The sequence below is a fragment of the Pterocles gutturalis genome, unplaced genomic scaffold (assembly GCF_000699245.1).
Source record: "Pterocles gutturalis isolate BGI_N339 unplaced genomic scaffold, ASM69924v1 scaffold44099, whole genome shotgun sequence".
Taxonomy (NCBI): domain Eukaryota; kingdom Metazoa; phylum Chordata; class Aves; order Pterocliformes; family Pteroclidae; genus Pterocles; species Pterocles gutturalis.
This window is the reverse complement of record NW_010129703.1, coordinates 18,102-45,494: the sequence shown is the minus strand read 5'-3', so window position 1 is coordinate 45,494 and position 27,393 is coordinate 18,102. Positions and strand designations below refer to the sequence as shown.

The 27,393-nt window shown below is 39.0% G+C and overlaps 1 protein-coding gene across 1 annotated transcript; it reads right to left on the bottom strand.

Annotated features, from left to right (window-relative positions):
- Positions 1-1,259: 1,259 nt before the first annotated feature.
- Positions 1,260-26,641, bottom strand: LOC104460484 (protein BEAN1-like). Its single transcript, XM_010079986.1, has 4 exons — positions 26,578-26,641; positions 14,105-14,398; positions 11,733-11,874; positions 1,260-1,608 (listed from the first exon to the last, which is right to left on the bottom strand). The coding sequence occupies exons 1-4, from the start codon at positions 26,639-26,641 to the stop codon at positions 1,260-1,262; spliced, it is 849 nt and encodes a 282-aa protein (XP_010078288.1).
- Between the last annotated feature and the right edge of the window lie 752 nt (positions 26,642-27,393).

Genomic DNA, 27,393 nt, shown 5'->3' with positions numbered 1-27,393 from the left:
GTAAATTTTTTTTTACAGTGAAAATACCTCTTAAGAGATTTAGTAGAGATAAGCCTCTGATAACTCTGCTAACTAGTACTGCTTGAAGATGTAGTGTAGTTGTTATGTGGAGTAGAGTGCTTGTGTACCATCTAAGATTAAACTCTTACATCTGCAGTTTACCTCTGCTGTTCCTGCTAGTGGGCATCTCCAACTTGTATGCATTTATCGTATAAAAATATGGGAAGTTCAGGTCTATGAACAAAGGATAGATTTGTGGGTAGCAAAATTTCAGTGAAAAGGATTATGCTTAATAAAAGAGCCTTCTGCACCAAATGAGGTTCTCATTACTGTGCATGCCAAGCCTAGCATCTATTATTTACATGACACTAATGCAATTACTAGGTGTCAGGGTCCTCTGTAGCACTACAGGCTCCTTACTGAAGAAAGAGACCAGTTAGTGCCTGAAAATGCAGTCATGCGTGGGAATTGGCATGAAGCATCTTCTGGGATTGCAGACGTTGCCCTTCCTGCGGCTATATCAAGTCCCTGTGAAGGGCAGGCAGCTCCCAGGCCTGCACATAGCTGTACAACAGCTTCTGTAGGTAAAGCCAATTGGTGTTTGGGGATCCGTTGCCACCTCTCCATCCCTTGCCGCTGCTTTATTTTGAGGAAGACTTACAGCATGCTTTGCCATGGTCTGGAAAGCCTAGGACTGGCCAGGCTTTCCAAAGGAAAAATGTGACTATCAAAATATTATTCTCCGTTTTCTTTTGCTCCGGTATGGTACTGATAGTCATGTTTTGTTCTCTCTGTCTACTGAAATACACATTTAGACAAAGAATTATTTAAAAATGCTTTGTTGCCAAGACACTGAATGAAATGTACTAGTGACACCTACAAAGACAACAAAATGCTCTTCCTTTTCCTTCTGCTCTAAAACATGCAAAGTATCGTAAAATCAACACATAGGCTTTACTGGATAACATGTGTCTACCTTAAGAGTGGCTGATTGCAATGTCTTTTGAAATGCTTCAAAAAGGTCAGATGCATTCCTTGTCACTGCTGCTCTTTCATGCTGTGTGATGTCATGGAACACTTTGAAGCACAAAGAGGGAAGTTTAGGTAAACTTTCAAAATTCGCTGTAAAAAATAAAATCCCATTGCATCCCTGTTTGAAGATATAAAATAGGTAAAACTTCAGAGGTTTTATTCTTCCATTTAAATGTTTTTGTTGATCTGAGTTCTTCATAAGAATTGAAGGAAAGAACCACTTCTATTCACATGATTTGGTTCAGAAGGGTCTGACAGCCAGTGGAAGAACCTTTCAGTACTTCCATTGGAACAAGTGGGATGGCGTTATTCTGTTCGCACACCACAGTCTCGTACAGCGGAGCAGCCTCCAGAGTGAGAGATGACAACGAGATGGATGAAATGGGCTGCTGCAAGTCCTGCAGCCTGAGTGCATAATTTGCAGCCTGTCCTGTAGTCCCAGATGCTGCTTCCTCTTCCAGACTAATGTTTATAGATATTTCGTTTCTTTGACAAGGGTCCGTAAGAGAATATGGGGGGGGATCATCTGTGGGAATATATATTTGTGTTGCTCCTGGCCCCATGCATTCATCATAGCTGAAAGAAAAAAATAATTTTTAATTAGATTCCTGTGAAAAATGCTACAGTATGTTATTTTCAGCATAACAGGGGCAGGTAAAGTGAGAAGAAAAGGATCATCTGGTGTTCTTTTCCTCAGCCTGCATCCTTGCTTACCCTGCCATGTGAGACACTTGAGAGCATAATACTTCAAAGTACAGCTCCAAACACCTAAAGATAACCCCAGAGGGTTGCAGTGAAAGTTCAGACCCCATCCTCCTGCACGAAGGTAACATCTGTGTCAGCACCATTCAGCTGAGGTGCCTGCAGATAAGCGCAGCTCCTTACAGCTGGTTACGCAGGAGCGGGAGGAATAACACTGTCGGCTCACAAAAAGCTGTGCAAGCTGCACCAGTCGCTTTAGGTGTAACACAGCAAGGGTTCACTCCTGCTCTCAACTGCTTTTAAGTAGCTAAGTTAGGAAATGTCTGGGGAAAAGGGAAGTGGTGTTGCCATTTTACAGTTATGAAGGAAAGTAGTGAGCTTTAGATGGAGTCTGAAGTAGAGCACAGCATCAAATGCTCTCCTCCTGACTCACAGGTCTCTGGTGCTCAGCCAGCAGTTCCCTGTGCTGGGTTGTCTGGGTTGCAGATCTGTGCTGGCAGAGGCAGCAGGATTTCTTGCTGAGGTGCAGAGCTTTGATGAATAATCTGGACAGACTCATGCTGGTCATTCTGAGACTCGGCAGACTTCTTGTCACATTCCTCCTGAAAAGGAGGAATGGAAGACAGACCAATTTGTGGGATTTCTATGAGGTGCCAGCTCATGTCTATCCAGGCTTTGTAGCTCTCTCAGTGCCACCAAGCTAGAGCCAGGGGAAACTATTACATCCTCACTCCACTACCGTGCTCAGTGCTTGCTGTCCTTGTGTGAATGCAGACAGGCACCTTAGACTGGAGTTCTGACTGCACAACCTAGGGAAGCCCACAAGGGGTAAATGATGAGTCTGGACAGACCAGTGTGTCTTTGTGCTTCTGTTTTGCCATGTTTTGTGTTGTGGGAAGGGGATGGAAACAGAGCAAATATGAGCAAGCTCCATGTTTTGTACACTACTGTGCTGGCACTGCCCAGCTCTCTGAGCCAAGCTGAACCAGCCCTGCTGAATCTGGTCTGTTATCTGGGTGGTCCACTGTCTGGCTCTACTAGCATTGCCTGTTTGTCCACAAATTAAAGCCGACTCCGCTTTTGCTATCAAACCAGCCCAGATCTTGTGGTCTGTTTTCCTGGCTTACTGGCTACAGGCAAAAGTGAGGAAGAGTCTTAACATCCTGATCCTAAATATTGGACCTGCTTTATTTGTGACTGCCTTAACTGTTTCAGGGTAATTTTAAATCCAATTCTGAAGAAGGGAATGTTTCCTGTAAAAAAACCCTTTGCCTAATCAGTTAACCTGAAAAACAATTCTGCTGGAGCCAGACAAATTAAGAACCCATTTCCTCAACCACGTTAACTGCAGAGCTATTAAGATCTAGGATGCTTCCTGAAACCTGGGGTATTTAGCATATGTCTTCCCAGTAGACTGCAGGCAGTCATTGTGCCCCCCTGTAACTGAATTACTACCAGGCTAAACCCAAGCTAATAAACCCTACATTATAAGTGGCTTGCAACAGGGCAGCAGAGTGACCTCAAATCTACTGCAATCAACCATGGAGGTCCTGCCTTGGAAAAATACTTGGCTCTGCTGCACTCATTCATACCTTTCCCTCAGAGCGCTCCTGCTTTTGATGGTATTGTTCTAGTCCAGGTGATGGAAGGGGTTTTGGGGGGAAGGGAAAGTTAAGAAAGTGAAATCTTAGTACTAGGTTACTAAATAACTCAAATATCCACAGGTGGTTTTATTTTTACCTCCCTTTTATTTTTACACTCATGAGGACAATGGTTTTAAATTCAGACTATAAAATTTTGATTCCCCATCAGAAGGAATGGTATTTAAAAATGTAACTCTGTTCTGAAGATCTTGAATAGGGCTGCTAGATACTTCAGAAACAAGTTGCAGCATGTAGGAGGTCAAATTGGTTTTGTACAGCATGTGGAAAAGATTTTAGTCCAGCCTCTATTAAGCTTACCGAAGCTTTCAAGCACACCTGATATTCTTTTAGAAGATCTTAGACCTCCATCAGAGATGGAGGACCTGGTTTCTTCAACTCTTCATGAACTCGGAAGGAGTAAAGGAAGAGCTGCTCTTTGCGGGATTACTTACTATGAGCTGCATCTTTACTTAATTTACATTTTGCTGACCCAAAGCCCAGTGAATTTATTTAAAATATTTCCACAGATTTTGCCTGACTTAATCAGGCTAATGACGAGCACCTACTGGGTCCTGTTACCATAGTAAAAGAGTTTCTGTTTTGAAAAGCCCATAGTAATGTGAGTTTCAAGGTGGAAAACTTTGAATCTTTTTGCTGAGACACAAAAGGGGAAAGAAGTCTCCTGATTCTAGGCCTGGGCCCAGCGCAAGGGAAGTCTGCCACTGACCTAAAGGAGAAATGGACACACTATGAACCTTCTATTTACTGTTGTTAGCTGATCATCTGCATTTCTTTCCCTCAGATTTAACTTAGTATCTTTCATGGACTGTAGCTCAGCTCTGTAGAACTAAAATGCTCAGTGGGATAAGTATCAAAATGATCTTTTGTTTGCTTCGTTCTCTCCCCTCTCTGTTTAACAGCCTCAGTAATTTGGTTGTGCTTTCAGAGTGCTGTTATAGAAGTATTCCTGTAGTACAACTAATGAATTATCAACACTACAAGCATGAATTTTATTTTGCAGAGAGGAAGTAGAGTCTCTCTTTCCTTGAGGGACCTTAACATGCAAACTTATGCATCTAGTCTTTACCAGATCTTTTTTTTTGTTAGAGGATTCTAAGCAAGTATTATAAGAAGTAATACACAGTTTGACAGGCACCTGTTGTCTATGTATGTTGGTGGTTGGAAAATCAGTCCTCAAAAGATTTAAAGGATTACTTATAAAAAATTGTAATAGCAATATTTTCTTACAGTTGATTGCCATGTATTGATTTGAGTGATACTGGACTAAATCCTTACTGTTCTCTTAAAATAAAGCTTCATGTTTGAGGAGAAGAGGCAGATAGACTCTTGCGTTTTATTGCAGTGAGGTGGGTATCACAAACTGACTGGTACTCCGAAGTTGTCCTGCAGTGTGAGGTCTGCACCTTTGACACAGCTTTTAGCTTGCTTTCTTTTTACTTGCAAACAGCACAAACTAGAATGGAATGAAGGAGCTGCTTTCTCATCAGCTAGTATGGAGACCTCGATACCAGAGGGGCCAAGAGCTACTACGTAATGATGGCTACCACTAAAAAGAACCAGTGCATCCAGAACAATCAGTATAATGATTCCTAGTACTAAAATTATAGTTACATGCAAGTCACTTAAGTATGGTAACTAATGCTGTTGATTTCAGCTGAGAAGGTGGCAGCTGTAAAGCTCAGTGATGTGTAAAGCTGTGATTTCAACATGAGCCAATGTCCATGTCGCTGAAAGGAAAAGTCCCCTGCCCTGTTGCATACTCCCACTGTTTTCTTTGCACTACTTCCTCCCAGCCATGATCCCCAATCTGGAGATAAACAGGCAAAAAGGTTGTTTGTGTGGGTTTTTTTGTTCATGTAGTTTTTTTGGAGGTTTTTGTTGGCTTGTTTTGGTTGGGGGTTTTTTTGGTGTGTGTGTGTGGTTTGCTTTTTTTTTTCCTTGTCTGGATTTCTACTGATTTAGTTACCTGAATTGTAAACTCACAGCATAGTTACATGGGCATCAACACAACACAAGGGAAGAAGTATAAGAGATGGAGGAAATGGGTAGGTCTTAGACCACAGCTCACCGGCAGAACTTCTTAGCCATATCATGAAAGTGCAACCTCAGTAACTGCTAAGGGAATGACACCTACATATATATGTATTTGCGCGTGTGTGTGTATGTATGTGTTTTGCAACTGAAAATGCAAGAGTATGGAGCTTTCAGGACAAGTGGAAAAACAAAAACACTTGCTAGTCTCTTGCAAAAAATACGATAGTTAAGTTTTATCTGAGAGAATCAGTTCTGTGAAGTCATTGTATGTGTAGAAAAGTAGCTGATGCTTCAAGCTCGGTAGAGCAGTCACAGGAAAATCCTTCTAGACAAGAAAGCAAGTGCTTTTGAAAAGTATTATGTTACCATAACCTAATAATGGACCACAGAAACTCATTACACCGCATGTCATGAATATTATGTGTATTTTTTTCAGCCCTGAAAAAAAATCCTTGGTTACAGTACTTGTGGTGAATTCACTTTAATCCATTAGCTTTTTTAAATTATCCTATCTTAAGGTTCAGTGTATCTTAGAGACAGTCATGAGAAGGAAGGGGTTAGTGACCATGAAATGTACTGTTGTCTACTTTTTTTTGCCTTGTTTCTTGTCAAAATAACTTGTCATTGTAGCCTATGCCATTGAGTTTTTAAGGGATAATTATACTAGGAAAGGAAAGGAGGGCTGATGTCTTCTAACGTCATCTTACCACACTCTGATGGGCTTACCAATGTGATCCGCAAAGAGAAGAATGTCACTTAAAAACCAGAGTAGCTCTTCAAGCTGACCTTGTTGACTCAGAATGTTGGGGAGGAGAACTTAATGAATTTATCAGGTCTAATTGCAAGAAGTATTAGGATAGGTTTGTTGCTAAGAAAACCCTAAAGAGCCTGTTTAACTAGCTGTCATTCATAAAGTAGGACCTACTCTCTGGGGAAAGAAGTTTCTACTTACAGAATTTTTTAAGATGCAAACAATAGCTGGTGGAAAAAAGGCAAATCTGGGGAATGAAGAATTCTTCTCTGTGAAGTAGATGTATTTTTGTTTACTTCATTAATTTATGTGTTATGACCTACTGGCTTCTTTAATAATAGTAAACAGAATCACGAAATCTGGAAAATACATGTGCTGATGGGTTTAAGCTATGATGAAAACAACACAAAGGCTGTTTATATGATGTTGGTACCTAATAAAGAAAAAGCTGAAATTAGAACAAATACAGTGTAACTCTCTAAAAGGAGGATCAAAGGAAAAAAAAGTGTTTGACCATTTAAGCAGTTCAGCTGATGATGCTATCTCTAGGCATGCAATCTACTAACAGCTGGGTTTGTAGGAGAGCAGCTTGAAAATCTGTCAGTGTTTCCTTTGAGGTGTTTTTTCTTAGAATACATATATTCTTTGGTGATGTGTAACTACCACGAGGAAATGTATCACTTTTGACAGAACTGCTCTTGTAGTGACATATGTCATGAGACAGGATATTTTTCTAGGTTTATTTTTGATACTGACAGTTTCCATTTGAGATATTAGGTTCATTTAATAACTATATTTTGACTTTTGCATGTTTTGTCAGTGATTTTTTTTAAGCATCAGTTTGTATTTTTATATAATAGCAATCCATTCCATGTTACTGACTGTCTCAGTCATTCACTTAGTTTAATTCTTGAACAGTGACTCAGAATGAAGAGCCCAAACATCTTTCTTTAATTAAAAAAGAAACACCTGGAACTGTTGGGGCCTAGTAATTAAGATAATGATAGTGCAAGAATAAGCAAATGGAGTTAAGTGGCACCTCCTCCTATGCCATTTCAGTCCTCCTAGTTACTATGTTCATATGAAATCAAAATCCATCTGTCTCTGGGCCTGGATAGTATTAGATGCAATTTTTTTACGACTGATCACAAATTGCACTGGGTGAGGGGGTGAGTAACAAACATGTAACACCCAGAGGTAACAGCCCACCTTGTCACTCAAGTCAGGGTCCTGAAGGAATGATCCAATGCTCCATAAAAATCCCTGAATATTTTCTGTGAATGTTTTGTCACATGTTTGAAATGCAGCTATTTAAACAAGGGGGAGACTCCTCTTAAGGTACCCTGGAGGAACCTCTCTGTTTTGATTAGCTATACAGCGACACTGATCTCCTAACTTAATTGACTTTTAAGCTCCCAAAATGCACCTCCAGGGTGCCTGGCTGATCTTGGAGCAGGTAACCATGAACAAATAACATTATTTTCTATTTCAATGTTTTTAAATAGTAAAAAATTTAACCCAAGGTATTTTTCAAGGAAACATCTAAGGCTTAAGTAACTTAACCCTTGAAGAGGCAGGAAACCTGGAATTAAATTTTTTTCTGCCTTTTTCTATTTATAGTTATTTCTGGAATTTTCCATTCCCCCTAATATCTTCAAACTGCTTAGTTAATACCTACTGTATTTTGGGTTTATATTACCCTTCTACACATCATGTAAAATCAATCTGACAGATGCTAACACGGATCTGAGATTCATTAGAAAGTCATTAATTATCCTAAAGGGATGTTTATGGATAGAAGCACTGTATATTTTGGGCTGTCAAGACAAATTGACCAAATTGCTTTTCTGTAACCACCTTGCAACTATGGCAGGCTAATGACAAAACTCAGTGCATGATATTCCTCTAAATCTAACATAAAATCTAATGTAAGAAAGTGGTTAGCAGAAGTGTCTATGGTGATAATCAAATTGAGCCTCAAATGAAATTTGTGATTTAGATATCAAAGCAATTAATCATTAACATCCCAAGGCATTCTTCATAAATTAATTTCCCAATTAAAGTTTTAATATAAATAGTGTTTTGTAATGGACTGTCAATTGGAGAGTCAAGAGTGGGCAGTCCTGAACAGTTACCTCTGCCTCAGCCATAGAAATGGGTACTCTTAACTCTCTTTGTTTCATCAGCCTTCTGCTAAAATTCTTTTTCTACTTAGTTTAAAGCCCAACTGTAAAATGAAGATATTCTAGACTGATTATAATCACCCCCTTGGCCAAATACAGGTGTTACACTTTTTACTGAAATAATTCAGGAAAGTATGGTTTTAGCAAAAATAGTACAGTCAAGAACACCCAGCTCTGCAGCACCTAGAATGCAGTGATGCAATGCTGTTGACTCTTGCAGGCTATATAAGAACAATGAATCTTTTTCAATTAAATGAAGTTAATGCCTTGGGATCTGTTTGTGGCAGCAGGATACTGGTTTTCACTTACTGAATTCTTTCCCTTCAAATATGTGTTATTTGCCAATGAAGTTGCTTTCCTCGCTGCTCTTCATTTCTGTTCTGTTTACGCTACAGTTGTGTTATTAGCTTTTGGGCATGCTAGTTTAGCTTTCAATTACATCTTGCACTGCATGAATTAGATGGAGGAATTAAAGTAATTTAGCCAGTGCTACTTTTCAGTAAACCTACTCTTCAAAACATTACCATATGTAAGAAGATTGATCCCAGTGAGTTAATATTTTAAACACGAGGTCAGGCATGTCTTGTTTATGCTTCAAGGGCATGTCTGACAGTTTTCCTGGGGTTAGTACCCATTAGTCCAAATAATATCCATCATCTAGTAATTAGAAAAAAATACACTTTCTCCTCCATGGCATAACACTAAAGGTAGCTATACAGAATTTTTTCAGGCTCTTACCCAATGCAATGTATTCATACAATGCTTTTCTGAACAGAAAGTTACAATGAACTGTATAATGTATGGAGTGAGTTTAAATGTCTCTACGTAGCTTTGCTTTCAGCCATCTGCTAAGCTCTGCTTTTCCTGAATCATAGAATCATTAAGGCTGGAAAAGACCTGAAGGATCATCAAGTCCAACCATCAACCCAACACCACCTAACCCACTAAACCATGTCCCGAAGCACCACATCTAGATGTTTCTTGAACACCTTGTTGGCACCTTTTTGCTGGGGGCGACAACCTTGTTAAGCAAAAGTTTGTCCTTGTCTGCTGCTGGCAGAGCCCTTCTCCAGCCTCGCCTCAAGTCCCAGGCAGGCTGGAAAGGCAGGAAGGGGAAATTGCCCGCTTTCCTCAGTGCTGCACTCCAACGAGATAAGCTTGTGATCCCTACAGGTGGTTGAAGCAGTGGCAGCAATTACTGGGCTGACACTGCTGCTTTTGGACAGCAATGTCAAGGGTTGCATCTCTAGCAACACTCATCATTTTGTGGCCCTCTTCTTTCACTTGGACTCAGGGCTGGCTTGAAGTTTTCTCCAAGTTCTGTTGCTGAGATGTAAAACTTGGTAAGATTCTGATGATTTGCCAAAGCTACTTTTTCTAAAATATTTAACTACGGTAGCAGTGAGAAAAGAACAAAACCATTAACAATAATCTTTACTGCCTGTGATGCAGAACTGCAGTTAATGGGATGAGCAGCTTTTCCTTGTGCATGCAGAGTCAGATCTTGGGCCCCTCTGGGATGCAGTCAACTCAGCCCGAAAGGGAATCTTGAGGAGGCAGTGGTTGGACACCTTTGTCTCTTTGATCCTTGTATTCATGTCCCAGAATAGTTTCTTAGAACACGGTAGGACATAAGATAGTTAACTTATGCCAGGCTTATTACAGAAGAAGCTGGAGAATTTACAGGAAAACCCAGATCATCTAGTGCTATCCTGTATCACTCATGTATCTCCTTCCAAACACAGAATTCCACAGAGGTATAAAATCCTTCTTTCGGCCTGTTTCAAACTGGAAATGGAAGCAATCTTTGGTATAATCTTAGGAGACCTGTCTGCTAAAGAAATATGTTCTCAGAGCTTGTTCACAGGAGTCTGAGCTTGTTCTCAGAAATCTGGCAAACTGCCCACTCAAGTTGTTGCTTAGGTGTCAGCTGGCTGGCTTTTATTAGGAAAGACTTGTGGGTGCAAGTCCAAAAACCACTCTACATTTTTAAGTGGATTTATATGAAGCTCTACAAATTTAGATGCCAGGCTCAGAGTAATTTTTCACATGTGAGCTTTCTGCTAAAATATTTACACCATCTCTAAAAGCCCATTTATTATTTGGTATGGCTTTGTAACACATAAAGGGTTGCTTGTAAAACATGCACAGAATAGAAAAAGCAAATATCTATATATTGTATGTTCATACTACTGACTTGCTCTATATTGCATATGTATACAAGCAGTCAGAAAAGGGGTGGCCTCATGAGTACACTGGTTTAACTGAAAACAGAGTCTGCTTAAAAAGAAGAAAAGAAAAAAAAAAGAAAGGGAAGAGAGGGGCATGGCTGTTCAACCATTATTTGCTGTTTGTAAGATACAGTACCACTGAAAGCCTGAAGCTGTGTTCTGAGTTAAACAATTTCTGTGCGTTCATTGGAGGGAGTAACTGATTTCCTTCTTTTATTAACTTCAAGGTACGTGAGGCACACAGAGGAGATATAGATGGCCTAAAGTGTGACTCTTGTCACTCATGATGGCCTTTCTTGTATATTGTGAATGTAGGCACACAAATGTGGAAGGAGCTGCTATATAATTTCTGGAATAAATGTCTTTGGCAAGAGCAATGTTACCTCCCCAGGCAATTAGAACTGCCTGATATTTGAAGGATGCTCTTCTCTGAAGATGCTACTACAATCCAGGCAACTATGGCTCTCCAGAGCAGGTTAAGGTTAAACAGCTAAAACGGTAGTCATCTTCCTTCACAGATTACTGATATAAAATGAGCAATCTGAAACAATATTCTCCCTATCCCAAATTAGGAGGTTAAGTACAATTACTAGGTATGTCAGAATGGTATGTTTTCTGCAGTTCTGCCTTCTGATAGAATACTGGGGTTAAGAAAGCTGAGAAGTGAGATTTGATGAAAAATACGGAAAGGTTTAAGGGTTTCTTGCACTTTTTTCCCCCCTTTTCTCCCCCCACCCCTGCTCGTTTTGAGTCTCAAGGTCAGCAATAAATGTAACATGCAAGTTCCTGAAAAAAAAGTATATATTTTTCTCTTGGAAGTGAAACTTTCTTGTAAAATAATTTCTTTCAGAGAAAGATGTTCATAAGTAATTTTACTTGCTTACTTGTTTCATTAGTATGCCATCAATAAGATAAATTTTAATGTGAATATTAATAAGAATTGGCTGTACACATGCCTTTGTTTAGTAAACATATTATAGGAAGGAAAACTTAAACTAAACAAAGTCTGTCTGTAATTAGAGTTTGTGTGACCTGCATTTATGGAGTGGGTATAGGTCTAGGAGTTTTATTTTCTTCTTTAACAGGCTTTGCAAGTACAGGACTATAACACTCAGAATCTTAGAAAAGTGCTTACCGTGGAGGTGAATCGGGATACATGACGTTGACCTGAGAAAGTGTATCCAGATAGGAACCAAAATCAAAAGCTGGGGGAAACTCTTCCATGCAGGTGGATCTCAGCTCTCCAAAAGAACCACCATAAGAGAAGCCATCTGGAGCTGGAAAACAAGGAATTAATACTTGCTGCTCTTTTCCTCCATGCTGGATTCTCTGAGACAATATCACTGTTTACTGCCATAAATCAGAAAATAAAACCCATCTGAGGCAGGGGAATTACTGGTATTCTGGAGCAATCAGGCTTCACAGGACCTTTCTATTCCTTTAAGAGCAAGTTAGCATCATCTGTAGATGAACTGTGGTGTTTCAGGCTATGGCACAGGGACTATGTATTTAGTGCTGCCTTACAAGCTGCAAGTGTCTAAAGCTTCTCTTGTGCCTCAAAGGTTGAAAAGGAGCGTCAATTCTGCTGCATCAGCTTCAAACATTAGCAGGATTGCTGAAGTTCCCAGGAGTTGCATACATTGAAACCTTGCCAATTCTGTGAAGGCTTTTAAAAGGAGCCTTAGGTGTTTGGTTTTAAGTACGTGTCTTGAGAAAATGCTGTTCTCAACAAAAAGGGGAACAACTGGAAAATGGAGAAAATCGTCCTGGTGCCTGCTCCAGGGCTTTCTTAATTCTTTCAGACAAGAGCTTCATAGCTCCAGAAATACCAAGAAGTTAGTGCTGTTTTGTGTCTTTGAGGATAGTTAGTTAATGCTCAATACTCCAGGGTCAATTTCCATAACAATGTCCCAAATTGCGGAAATATCAGCAATCTGCACTCCCCTATTCCCCTGCAATTATCTTAAAAATAAAGTGATCTCTCCTTTTCACTCAATGCATTAAAATAGTACCTGGAGAGAAGAGCCAGATACATCATAGTAGTGGTTCTCCCTCAACAGAGGGTAAAAGGCAGGACCCACTTGAACTGCCTGTTCCTTGTCCCGGCAGTTTTCACATTGGCAAATTTATTCTTGAGGAATTTACCAGGACTAATCCAGTCTGTCATGCACTGTGCTTTCCTTTTGCTTGAGAATTGAAGGAAGCCAACTTCTCAGTGACTCCTGCTGCTCCTATGCTGGCCAGCGGAAGCATGCTGAGATATTAGGATGGCATGTGCTAATGTAAAATTTTCACTTGGGTAGACTGGTGAAATTTAGTTTAAGATTATTCTTTTGAATTTATCTGAAAAGATCACTATGCTTTTCTTTTTCCATTTCTCTATCATTGTTATTTCTAACAAGCGGTTTGAAAATTGTCCTTTGTTTTCACCTGGCTTCAGGGTTTTTTATAAAGAGCTGAAATTAACATAGCAGTAGATTTAAATGTAGTGATTGGATCTTCTTAATGATCAGTATTTTATCAAGCCAAAATATTGATCTTAATGGGTAAAACAGTAACTTCAATTTGGGTTCAACTATTTAATCCCAAATTTAGCTGTTGAAAAGTAGGAAAAATAGACGTTACAGTGATAGCAGACAGGTTGTTTTTTTTTTTGGGGGGGGGAGGGGGTTGTTTTTTTCCTTTTTTCCCCTCTGTATGTTACTATGGGAGTTGATGCTCCACTCAACTCATTAATCCATTTATCATTTGAATTTTTACTAGCTGAAGACTTAATAGCTTTTTTGTAACCGCTTTTTCCTTAAATATAGAAATAATCAGATTCTGTAATTTCCTTGACAAAGTGGCTTTTAAGTTCTGGTCAGCAAACCCAAAATTTTGTCCAAAAATATAATTCTACAATTAACCCCTTCATATTCCCAAATACTTGTACAATATGGGCGATTTTTGTCAGGGGGTAGGGGGATATGAACTGGGACTTCTCTGATGGCAAACCAGTCTCTTTAATGACAATGACAGTTGTAATGACATTTTGATGCCCTGTTGTTCTGTTTATACCTAGTTATTAACTTTTGTGGTCAGAAAAGAAGTAATTGCCTAGTTTGTTGTAGGCTGGTGCACACTGCAGGTGTGAAAAGGTTCCTGGCTTTCCAACAAATAGGAATTACATTCTATGCTATAGCAAGGCTATAATGGGATATGAAAATAAACTATCAGGAGTCTAGCAGTGGAGAATAAATCTTACACTGTATCAAGGGAAAATAAGCTCTGTAAGAAATGCTGTTGTCATTGGCCTTATTTATGTTAATGGTTAACTATGGAGCTTCTACTATGGGAGTTCAGTGCCAGCACAAAGATGCTATTAAACTACAAAGCCGCCTGTGACCTACCCATCCTCTTTTTTTTTTTTTTTCCTTAAATCCCTTGCACAGTGGCCAGATGCTTTTTGTTGCCTGGATAGATTATTAATAAAGTTAAGCATTATTTTGCTATAACTAGCAATCTCACCATAGATAGCATCTCTCCTCAGATGTGGGTGTCTTAACCGTCCATCCTTTCGCAGACTGCCAACAATGATTGTAACACAGGATAGAAATAGCACAAGTCCGATTACTACTCCAGCCACCAGAAGGGGTGAAACAAGTAAACTGGTATCATTTCCATTTTCACCATAGCTGGGGAATTCACTGGTTGGGCTGCTCTGGTTCAAGTGTATTTCTGTACAGTAGAGAGAGAAAGAACGTGTCAGTTGTGAAAAGAGACATTTACAAAGCGTGGTTATACAGATGCAAAAACTAAGAACTTTCAAAGCCCAAAGAGACAGCCCAAGATGGATCCATTGTATGAATTCGTGTTCTTATGGATAAGCTATTTATTTGACCGATTTCTGGAGCTGTTAGTAACTGACTCTGAGGGAGTCACTCAGCAATTGTTTCCCTGTTACTGGGGAATATCCTGCTGGAGTCAATGATGTGTGTTGCACAGTGGTAGTTTTGATTGCTTATTCCTGGAAAGATTCTTTGTATCATGAATTGGTGGATACTGAAAGAATCAGTGCACAAGGAGAAAGTGAAAACTCAAAAATTTGGGCTCTGAAAGGAACAGAGGAATTGTGGCTTGTTACTAGGTATGAAAAGACTCCAACGTTCTGCAGATAAAGTTTTGGGTAAAAGTGAAGCAGAGGAGCATGCTTTTGTAGCATAGGGCATGCTTTAGCTTGTGGGATGAGTCGGCATCCCAGGAAACTGATTTGGAGCAGAGGAAGGAAGAGACTCATTCGGAGTGGGATTCTTAGTGAGGTGCTGGATATTCATCAGACATGGCTTTTTAGTAGGCATAAGCTTGGGAAATATGGTGGTTCTGTTCTGTTAGCCTTCACATCTAATAAATTGTTGAAATAGAAAACCATCACAATGAGCACTTAAAATTTATTCATTAAAAACTTGAAAGTAAATAAAAAAATATTTCCCTTTGTGGTCCTTCATGTGTTTAAACAGTAGGAGGACCATGGTGCCAAACCCATGCTTTAGCCCAGGCTTTCCTAGTGTCCAAACTGGCTATGTGCCTTGTGGAGAGGCTAGGTTTGGTGCAGTCATTCTTTCATCCTCCCTAGTTTGGCCTGATTATGTCGTAAAGAAGGAGTTGTGTGTGCAGGCAGACCTCATCTTACAACAGTGTGGAAGTATTGCGGTGCAGTAGGCACACCCTGTGCTTCCCCAGGTGACTGCAGGCTGAGCGGAGCTGTATCTGGTTTGTGCGCCTTTGTTCCAGACAAGCAGTTCTATGCAGCAACACTGCTACTCTTACTTCCACCCCATTTTGATTTTTCAGTCAAATGTACTCATATTGTACATGGCAAAAAGCACAACTGCTTTTCTCTCTGTTCAAACAAACAGCTCTCTAGATGTATTACTTAAGTTCAATAATAAATCTGCTTAAGGGAGAGAAATGAAAAATGCAAGAATATCCCAAAATATAAAAAGTCAGAATAAACCCAGTAATTTATTCCCAAATCAAGTATCCTTGTGAGACAAGCTAAAGAGAGAGCATCAAAAGTTAAGCAATAAGTTTCTTCTAGAGAATCAACTGATGACATATGATTATATGTGAATTAATTGTCCCATAGATGTATTTATGGGGGATTGTCCTGCTAATGGAGGGGAGGTAAACGTTAGAAATGATAGGATAAAGGATTCAGGATTTCAGCAGATAGAATCCCTGCTTAAGTAAAAGGCTCTGTATGTTTATTTGTGGACAAAAGTTTGGGCATGCAGCAAAGGTAACCAAATTTGGGCCTAGGCCTTGAAAAAAGTTGCAATAGGCACCCATCTTCCTATCCTTAATCCACAGTTTATTAAAAAACAAAGAAACAGACCCCCCTCAAATTAAAAAGAAATCTCCCATTAGCTGCTCAGGATCAGGCTATGCACTGAGTAAACCAGAATTTTATTGATGTAAGAAATTACTGAAGGTGCATATATACCAAGGCTGCTTTCAAATATGGCATGGATATATTTTTATATCTGCCTGTATGCCGGTTGAACAGATAAATAAATGGATTCCTGCAGAAACTAAGGCTAACAAAATTTTGGTCTTTTGAATGTTCTGTAGAGCAAGTATGTGCTTTTGGAAGTGCAAGTGCTTCTTACATGGATAGATGTTAACAGATAATTTTCAGCAATGTTTTCCCCACTCTTTTCCTTTGGACTGTACCACTTAGTGTCCTGCAGTCACAATATGCTTGAAAAGAAGATGATGACTTTAAGCCAATGTATATTATCATTGGCTGATACTTGACATGGAGAGAACTGACTAGAACTTTAAAAAAAACTGGGAAATTAGCATGTAGCAGGGTTTTTGTTAATTTTTTAGAAGCACTTGACTGTTGGCTGAGGATCTTTATGAGCAATTAAGATAGATGGCCAAGAAATCTGCTAACGTTCCACAAAGCATCTTATGCCAAACAAGAAAACTGAATTTCCTGAAAATTAAACTGATTCTGTAGCATTGAATCAAAAGGGTATGGAAAACTGTCCTATGTGTAAAGTACTCTCAGTGCAAAGACTTTTAGGTATGGGATATATATATATTTGCGTTTTTTTAGGGGTATATTCTGTTCATCTTATGACCATTGTACTGGAACTAAACTTCCTCAAAGCTTATAAAATTCTAATTGTGTTTCTCATTTGCACAGATTTTTTTAACTATCGCTGGTGATGTGTCCAACAAGTGTGTACAGCTGCTGGCTTTCCATAGCCTTGTTTATTCAGATTTTTGCAAATTCTGTCTTTGAAAGATGCAACTATCACAGCAGTGCCAGTTAGTTTAAATCACAATTGCAGGGAATTGACACCTGAACTGAAAGTACTGTCAGATACTTATTGGTAATTTTGGCTGACTTGCAAAAAGATAAGAGGGAAGAATCAACTTGTTTGCCATCATGATGAGAACATGAGCCTGGGATGTGAGGTTGCTCCACGCACCATCAGGCCTGTGGTTTTCAAATTAAGTCAAGTAGTACTGAAACCGGAGTTGGGGGTAAACTTCCTGTCAAATTCAGTGGGAAAGAAAAGAGGCTGTAGGGTTTTTGCATCTTTTGGAACTTGAACAACTTCTAAATGATCCCTTTAACAGGAAGGGACTATCTAAAGATAAGAAGAGTGCACTAGGTGGTTGTTGTTGTTGTTATGGTTGTATATTGTTCAGCTATGGAAGCCAGCTGGTATGTTAACATGCTGGCTATTTTGGAGGTTCCTGTGGTGCCACCCAGTTTGAGCACTAGTACTTGGTCTTATTTTGCTTTACAGAAATTTTACAGATTAGCAGTGATGTCAAATAGAAAGTACTCTCTTTTATACTCTCCACTTGTACCTGAGGTGTAATATTTTATTTTAAGACAGCTCATTGATCTAGCATGTTCTCAGGGCTTCCTTAGCTGTTCCAAATCTTGTTTATTTTATCTCTGGTTTCTTACCATCATGAATCTTTCTCTTTTTTTATGCTCTTAATCTAATTGAACCCAGTCTCTGGTAAAAACAAGATATATTGCCATATTGCTCTTATTAGAAGGAATGAGTAACTCCCCTTAGCCTAGCTCCTAAAACAATATGCAGTTGATAAACTTCTCTTATGGTATTATTTTCAATTTGACACCGAGTCTAGTTCTTCAGACTTTACAGACTGACTTACTACTATGGGAATTGCTCAAGTGACTAACAACGACAGAATGAGACACTATAAATTCTTTGGTTTTGAATTTTTTTGAGGTAAAAGATGTTTACGTTACTTTTGGCAAAGTATAAATTATAAGTTTTTCTCGTCTTATCCAAATACATCTTCTTTTGATAAGCTATATATGTCGTATATAAAAATGCTATATTTTTTCATTTGGAATAGAAGTATCTGGAAATTTATGTAAAGCCCATAAAAATAACAGCAATAGCAGAGTGCTAACTTTTTTGGGGTTTTTTTTTTGTGTATGTTGTGCTACTTCTTTTCATTAATCTATCTTGAAGGGACATTTCTTATTCCTTTCTAACTTGGCAGTAAGGAATGTTGAAGTTTCAGATGGGTCAGATCCTGTGAGAGTGAAATGTCTTGGTGTGCAGCTGTGTCATGGGAGCTTGGTTCATTCAAGGTACAGCCCTTTATTAAGAGTGGCTTCTCTCTTCTTCACTGGCTTTTACCTGCTTGTAGCCCAGATGAGACAGAAGGGAACCACTACATACAAATGAAAATCACTTCCCTCCATACTGAAGTAGTTGTGGGTTTTTTGGTGGTGTGTGCTTCCGTGTTTTGGATTTTTTTTTCCCCCCCTCTGAAGGCACATCAGCTCTAGTGAAGCTGCAATGGTATCTAATTGATAGGGTTTCCTATGTTCTCTTTAAAAATTGGAGATGATTTTAAGGTTGGATCTTGGAACCAAATCTCTTCCCCTGGTTTAAAATCTATCATCTTAATAAAGATGACAATTCATGTTGTCACTGGTGGAGAGAATGAGACATGGAGTGGTTTTGTTTCCCAGACTGAAATGTGCATGAACAACTCATGAAGAAGTGCTGATGTTTTGTACTGAGAGGATTTTGTGTGCAGAATCATACACCTCTACATCGCTACCAGCCTCAGTTAAGCCTTGCCGGCGGACACAATGGGCTTAGTGATTATTTGCTGAGGCACACTGACAGAACAATGTTGTACTACATGTACCCCTGGGTTAGTACAAGTTGTTTGGGGTTGATGATCTAGCACCTCCTATGACCTTTCAAAATGCTATATTAATAAAGTGTACAGGACTGGAAATGAGCAGGAGGAAGCTCAGTATAGGATAGTGCATAGTATGGTTTGATTTTTAAATAATCACAACAAAGTGTCTCAAACACCAAAGCATTTAAAAGCCTGTTTCTGATATCCTTATTTTTTAAATTCCCGGTTGGGACTGCATTGGGATATGCAGCCTCTTTATCAAGGGGAGGAGATTGACAGATGGCAAGGAGTTGAGATGTTCCAGTGAGGCACATGGATACGCTAAATTTGTGGAATTGATGAAGATTTTGTTGATTCTGCCGTTATGAATACTTCCTGTTAGTCTGGCCAAGAGTGACCAATTGGATTCCGCACTTGCTGCTGTACTGTGAAATAAGCCTCGGTCTGCAGCTGCTACCAGGCTGCTATCACACTGCTTATTTCGGCAGCTCCCAGGCAGGAGCTCACAAAATGAGTAAGGTAGGTGTATTACGAAAACAAACTGAAAAAGGTTTCAGTTCACAGGTAATGGCTTTGTACAGAGCATCTCTGTAGCAAGGGATAGAGGGATATTATTCAAGTCATTGAAAGCAAAGGCCCCATAGGAGCTAAATCTTAAAAAAAAAAAAAAAAAAAAAAAAAAGTCTCTGAATTCAAAGCTATTCCATCTTCATCCTGAGGAACGCTGGAACCTCCCACTTATATTAGATAAATACCAGGATGTCATCTGCTTATAGGACTTGGGTTATTCCAAGTATACATCTGGAGTGGCTTCAGATTGAAATCTGGCCGGTATTTGATTTCATTTATACTTCATTCAACTCATTTTTATGCAAACAACCTGCTAGTTTTAAATGGAATGGCAATTTTAAAAGTTTTGATTTTTTTTTTTCTTTCAAACCTTTCAAGTCCCTAGGTGTAGTGAAAATGTTAAAAAAAATTCAGTAATTCTATAAAAGGAAAAGCTTCTGAGAACAGCTCACCTCTGTCAGACATGATATTGAAATCAGCACATTTTCCATGGACTACTTGTGATGGATCTATGCTTTCTTCTGACTCCCTGGTTAAGAGCCCCACTGAATGATAAAACTGGAACTGAATGCTCCCTCCCCACTATAGAAAAGAGGAAAATACTGTGCTTTTTACTAATTCTGACCAGTTTGAATAGGGAAGAAACTAGGTATGTTCTCCTCAAATAGCTTCTTGCAATCTACCTTTTATCTTCTTGCAAGACTACCTTCTGTGCCTCTGGTGAAAGATTAATCTTGGCACACCTATTGCTGAGTGCTCCATCACATCAGATCTACAGTAGCTGCAATGGCAACTTATTAAGGCAGGAATAACTAGGGGACCAGAAGGACTTAAAAACTGAGTAGGTACAGGGAGGTTATAGCTATCCTTAAAGTATGGAAGATGGAAAATTGGTCACTGAAGAAAGGTTTTTGTAGGTCTGGTTATGGCAATGGCTCGTGTCAAGTGTAATGAATGAAGTGGCACTGCCTTAATATTCGAATGTATTGAATGTTTGGGTTCTTGCCCTCTAAAGCAGCCATACAGTAGTGCAGACTGTCATGCTACAATGCAAACTCGCATATGTGTGTTTTTAACACCAAAATAATAAAACCACTCAGCTCACCAGTTACGCTCATTTACCTATGGGAACACTGCACATCAGATTCTTCTTATATTGTAGAGAGATGCAGGAACCAGATCAGAACTGCTACTTTAGCATGTTAAATGTTTAAATAGTGTTTAAAAGGAACTGATGATGATGCTAAGAACAGGCAAGGCTATTGGTCCTTTTGCATTTATCTTGTAGCAAAACTGAGCAAATAAGTGAAAGACTAGAATAACCTGGGAAATGTCCTCTCTATAAATCAATTTTACAAGTACGATACAAACAGTATGGGGAAAGGAATTTTCACTTCAGGAGGCCCAGGAGCATATTTAATTCTGTCACTGCTTGTCTCTGCTACCTACAGCCTAGGGGCCAGTCACATGTTGTCCTCCCGTTCTGTATGCTTTTCTGATGGGCACACATAAAATTAAACTGCCTCTTAGCTACAATTGATATTCAATAATAACCATATAGGGTTTGCTTCAAACATTTACATTAATGTGGCTTGTAAAGGGCATTGTGTAGCATATGTATTAATAGTTTAAAGATTGGTTGATCTAGTTTAGCTCATGTATATTGCAGCTCAAACTATTTCATCCACTCACTGCTTATGAGAGCCCATTAACTTGTGCTTGATGGTAGCTTATCTTCTGGAATGGTTCTTAGTAGTTACCTGGCAAAGTCGATGAATAAATAAATTTTTGCTGTCAGTTGCTGCAACTGTGACATTTAAGCAGTTCCCAAAAACAGATGATATTAATTATTATTTTTAAATTTGAGGTAAAAATCTTTCTATACAAATGGTTATTAGTCTTGCCTGATTATTGCTACTGTGGGAGATACTTCAGCATAATCCGAACCCATATGAATGCCATTAACCAGGCAGGACTCATAAATTTAGACTGTTTCTCTGCAGCTCATATTGCCTCTTTGATCTTTCTCACTGCATTTATATGGTCTAATCATAATTAAAACTTTTCACTGATAGTAAAAAATCAAAACCTTCTTCAGAATACAAGACTGTGGTAGGGACATTTCACTTTTATCTGATGCACTCAGCCTAAAGAGAATTTGGAGCATACTTACAGGTACAAAAGCTGCCCATGACCTTGAGAAGCTCATCCAAGGCAGAAAGGGTGGCCTTTCCTCTGAGATATCTAACTCTGCCTTTTTATCATGTCTGCTGGCTATCAGATAATGACTTTTCTCTTCTTGCATTGACATCCTTATTATAGAGCCAGAATGAATAAGATTGGATCACCAGCAGCCTGCAAATTGAGAATGTCAGAAGCAAAGAGAGTGTGGCTGCATAAGGGCTCAGAAAATAAATCTTTGCAGATGCTGTGGCTTTAGGGTATTATGTTGATGTCACAGCAGCATGTATAGGTGCTGTTTCAAATTAGCAGGAAAAATCTTCCAATCTTCAGATTCATGGTCTATTTTATCAACATGATAAATACCACTGCAGTGAAACAAATCACTCTGAAGTATAACAGCCCACTATTGTGATGGACAATATATTTCTTCCCGTATTTTCTCATATACAAACAACTTTGAACTAATACAATTTTATAAGCAGAACCTGACCCTATTACACTTTTCAGAAACTCTGTATTAGTGCTTGTAAATAAGTATGATGAGAATCCTATTTTACCCATTAAAGTAAAGTTACCTTCATAAGCTCCGATACAGCTTAGGTTGGTAGTGATTTGACTGGGGCAAGAGCAATAATTTTGTTTTTTTCTTGTGAGAAACTCCGGTATTTTGGCACATAAGCTTCTCATATAGAATTTGAAAAAATGTAGCAATACAATGATGTTCATTTTTATTCTGAGAGGGAAAGGTTCAAAAAATTGCAATTGGCAAATAATTCTGTATTTTATCTCTGCTGCTTCTTATTTAGGATTTTTCCTATCAAAATAATCCTGTTTCATTTTCCATACTCATCTCCAGCTTCAACAATAGTAATCTACTAGAAAAAAAAATGTAGAGGAATGATTGACATTCACTGCTTAGAAAATAATGACAACTGAAATACAGATCTAGCTCTTTATGTAAGGAACTGGGTGCTAAGATAGAAACCTGTTAACAAATGCTGGAATCCAAAAATCTTTCTTTCAAGGTGACTTGAGGTTTTTTTTTTTTAAATAATTAAAATGTTTTTTCAGTGTTGTTATGCACTTTCATATGAATTATGGTGTTGATGTCTCAGAGTATACGAAACCTATAGTATGACTTAGATTATCATTTGTATCTGTAAAATCTACAGCAGTATCTGCCTGCATAAATCAAGGCATTTTCTCATACTGTTAAGAAGTGATTTCATTCCTTCAGATTTTGTCTGAATAGGACTAGGATTTGTGCTTAGGCAGCTGCAGGAATGTCAATAATAGCAAAACAGATATTGATTCTTAGGATGATTTCAATCACCTAGTCTCTTTGTTGCTAAAGGAACCACCAAAATTCAAGGACACTGAAAGATCTGTATCAATTAAATTACTCAAACATTACTATTTGAAAAACTGGGAAGAAAAAAAATCCCTTTCTTTAAAATCCCTGTTGCTTACTCTAGAAGACCCGTTTGGTTAGAGGATCGGTAAACTGGAGTACAGGACTTGCCATACAGCCAAACACCATTCCAAATATATGCTACGCAGTGTCTAGGGGCTGCTTGGTACATGTAATGTATTCTGCCATGTAGACATATGCTAAGGACTGATACTTGCAGATGCCCTGAGAAACATCTGAATATGCTGCACCACTTTCTCTCCAGGCAGTTAGAAGTCTAGGCTGTGGGTATTCCTCTCAGTTCTTAAAACTCAGCTATATATTATTTTCAAAGAGGGTTTAAAAAAGAAAGAATATAATTCTAAAGGAAACAGAAACTGGCAGTGTGCATTGTTCTGCATTGCTACTGAGTGAGATTGAGTGAGAATAATAGAAAGATGTGGAGTAAGACTAGAACAAGAACTTCGCCTTTTCCTGCAAGCACAGTTTCTTAGATTAGACTCCATTTAAATAGTTACACGTTATGAAAAAGTTGATTAATTTTTGAATTACAAAGGTTTTATAAATCCCTTTGTAATGAACTGTATTGCATGTAGGTTGGAACTTCGGCAATACCCACAGAGCACCCTTGACAATGTCTTAACCTGGAACCACTGGAATGGTGTGGCCAGTTAAGGTGCTTCTATTTAAATTAACTAAACATACTTCTTCCCTCCTAAAAAGGAATATGTTACAGTATAGTCTTGGAATACAGCAGAACTCAGAATGTCCTTAAATATGAGGGCAATATAAAGAGTTCACATTAGAAGAATTTATCACCACCTCAAAGAGACTGCTAAACTTAGATCTGCAAATTGTAAGCACCTGCTCTTATGTGGACTAATATTTGCATGAGATAGCTGGATACACTGCTACTTCAATTCTGGTGTGAATATATGAACATCTTAATTTTCTTATGTGGGAACAATCAGATTAAAAGACATTCAAAAATTAAAAGCAAGTTGAAATTTTATGTTCTTTGCATTAGCAGACAACGACTTTTTTTGTGAAGGAACTGACAGCATGAAAATAGCTGTGATTTTATACAACTCAATGTGTGAGCTGGAGGAAAGGGAATGCTATTCTGAAAAAGGCTTATTCATGAAAGTGATGTAGCACTGAAAGTAATAAAAGGGGAAAAATGGTGCTCCAGGGTTACTAAAGAAATATCAAATCCTAGTAAAATACAATGGGATGTGTCATCTGTGCTGGATGCTATCTTTATAATGACCTTGCAATTAAAGACTTGGAGAAAATCCCTTCCAACAGCAGCAGAGTCACAAAGCTTTGAACAGCAGTAAAAATTTGGTCCTTTCCTGTGAAAAAGTGTTATGGCTCTTAGAAGGAACCAAGTAACAACCACCATGATTGAACCCCAGGGCTGCAATTCACCCCAGTGATCTCCAAAGGTCACCTGTCCCAAGTCTCGTGAGACACACAGCTGAAACCTGAGGCCTCCGCCAAAGGTTACCACTCTGTGTGACTGCTGAATGAGGGAACCAAGTGAATCCTGAGACAACATGGAAGCTGTGAACTTCAATTGCTTAAATGAGGACCTTGTCTCTCTTGCACAGAACAGCTTGTTCAGGGTGGACATGAAAAAGGTGCAGCAAGTTCAGTCTCTAGCCTTTTCAGTTTGGCCAAGGACTGGGTTAAAAGGATTAGCTGCTTTATGATGAAAAGCAGTCCTGGCTGCAGTGTGCTATTTGGGGCTCAGAGGCCTGGGGGGGAGGAATGGGTTGCAGCTGTGGGCCCCATCAGTATGTATGTAACCTTTGTATAGAACCTCTTTCTATGGTAGGGATGTGGTGACATTTGTGATGGATGTCTTTGAATTAATGGAATATTTCACTAGTCTTATTTACTCTATGAATGCTGTCATTTGGATTCTTACTCAAGATAATGTAATATGAATACATCAAATGGATAAAAACAGTGTCTGCCTCCTACAAATGTGTATATTAACTTATTATCACAAATAGTTGCTGTGCTGTGATCCCAAATCAAGATTAATATGAAATCAGTTTGCCTAATGTCAGCCTTAATCTTAGCTTTCACTTATCATCCTTTAATAAAGAGCTCTTCTCATTCTTGCTGGCAATTTCTACTGATAAAATTAGGCTTTTTTCACTGCAATTTAGCAGACTGAAGCTTAAGGTTTTCATGTTTCCATAAAGTGGTAGGAGAGATGCTGACTTTAAGACATGTTTTACTGCCATTTGGTGAATGCCAGTTTGCCTGTCCCTCATAACTACAGAGGAGGCAGGATTCTTGCCCATCTCTTCCCTTCTGACTTGGATGAAACAACTGCTAAAAGGAGTGGCTTGAGAGCAGAACTATCTCCATGTAACTCTGATGCTGCAGGCACCCCATTTTGCTAAGTAACATGTGGCAGGGCATTGTGGTTTCCCTATACAACAGGTCATCTGGCTTTTGGTAGGTTACAGAAGGAAAATCTGTGCATTTATTTTGCATTGTGTTCGCCCCCGGTCAGGATAAAATAGTATCGTACACAGGGGGGAGGACATGGTGCTTGCTGCATGTTGCAGTGCTATGGACTGAACATGACTGAACATCTACTGCCTATATATCCAACATAGTTTTTTGTGCTCTAGTAGAACAGATGATGTATCAGGAATTTGGCATCTAAAGTCTAAATGCTTGCTCCCTTTTCAAGGTCAAGTTCAAGGGGAGGCATATTATTAGTGCTAAAGAGTAGCACGTTACCCAACACCAAATCCTGAGGATGTCAGCATCTCTCATGAGACAAGTCAATTTCTCAAGCACCAGATTATAAAGTAAACGTGCACAATTTTAGCACATCCAGACTGTGACCTCTTTTTTTGGCTTGTTTAGTCATGAAATCCCATGCTGACCTCTATTACTACAAGTATGATCCAATTTTGTCAGAAGAACACTTTATTGTGTGCCTGCTGAAAGGGCCGGCAGTGTTCAAATTGCATTGCGGTCTTCTGAGGACAGCTGGTTGCATTGAGGCTGTGAACTGATACACCAATGCATTTGAATAGAGTGGTGCTTTAAATGAACATGTTTTCTAAGTCAACAACCAAAAGGGCAACACCTTAACTCTGCTGTTCCTTGAACTGATTTGTGATTTAACTTAAACCTGACACTCTCTGTGGCACATGGTCTATGTCTTACGCTCGGTGTTGTCATGTTCTAATTCTGCGTATTTTTCCTGCACTTTCTATGGCCTGCGGAAGAGGGATGAATTACCAGCACACTGTTTCCTTAAGCTGAGCGATTACTCCTAATGAATATTACATGGGTTATGTGAAGATAGAAAATAGGAAAAAGAGACTTGCTATGGTAACATGCTTGGTTTTTTTTTTTCCGTTTCCTTGATGCTTTCATCTCTTCTGCAGTGCTCTCTCTTACTGTGCTATTTGGTGCAAGGATGGCACTCATGTCAGTTAGGTTTTTCATATTTTGCTTTATATTCCTCAAAGTAGGAAATGTAAGTAACATTTCTGTACTATCTTTGTGTATTTTGTTTTTATCCTGATTATGTTTCCTTTCTCTAGACACCAAAAATTAAGATGTTGCATTATACCTGTCTTGTTCATGCATTTTTCATCAGGTAAACTTTCTGTCCTTCTTGCTAACTCATGTTCCATGGAGTATTTCCAGAACGGGGTTTCTGTAGTACTTTGCAAAGCTTGTGCTGACTACTATCTCCAGCATAACACTTGGGGCAAGAAAACATTTGGAGCCCAACAAAACCTTGTGGACTGACCTCACTGTATCTTACCGAAATGATGAATCTGTCTTGTATTTTCATTGACTGACCTCTTTGTTTCTGTACCAGTTATGTGCTTCCACACGCTTCTGCTGTACTGCATCATATACTATATTCCTAGTATTGAGAATCAGGATTCCTGCAGCAAAGTATGTGTGAAAAAGAGCTAGCTGATAAGCCCAGGGATGCACGCTTTATTCTTTCGTTATTAAACTAGTTTCAAGAAAGAGAAATGCACCTCTGCACTGCTGACACTGAGCCAACAGTTTCAGTCTGAGAGAAGGAGAGAGAAAAATGATATTTGTAATCCCCTGCTAAATGCAAATACGTTCTGTCTCTTTCTCCTGGAGATCGTTTCCCTGAGTCAGTGGAGTTCATTTACATTTTGGTGACATCTACAAGAATTTTGCCAACACAGCTTATTACTGCAAACATTGTGTCAGCTCTGACATTTCTCTTTCCTGGGAGAATCCCCAGAACGGCTGTTTCTGTTTAGTAACAGACTTGCAGCTTCACTAGCAGAGGCACACAGAAAGCAACGCCAGCCTTAATCATTCCTGTCCCTCATCTGGTAGAGCACTATTGTCTGAGTTCAGCCACCACAACTTTTTCTGGCTATGGTGTGAAGCA

Coding starts and splice junctions, on each gene's coding strand:
- LOC104460484 (XM_010079986.1), bottom strand. CDS start 26,641: ATGGAACATGAGTTAGCAAGAAGGACAGAAAGTTTACCTGATGAAAAA. Junction 14,399..26,577: donor AAAATGCATGAACAAGACAG/GTATAATGCAAC, acceptor GGGCTTTGAAAG/TTCTTAGTTTTTGCATCTGT. Junction 1,609..11,732: donor TATCCCGATTCACCTCCACG/GTAAGCACTTTT, acceptor TTTTTCTTTCAG/CTATGATGAATGCATGGGGC.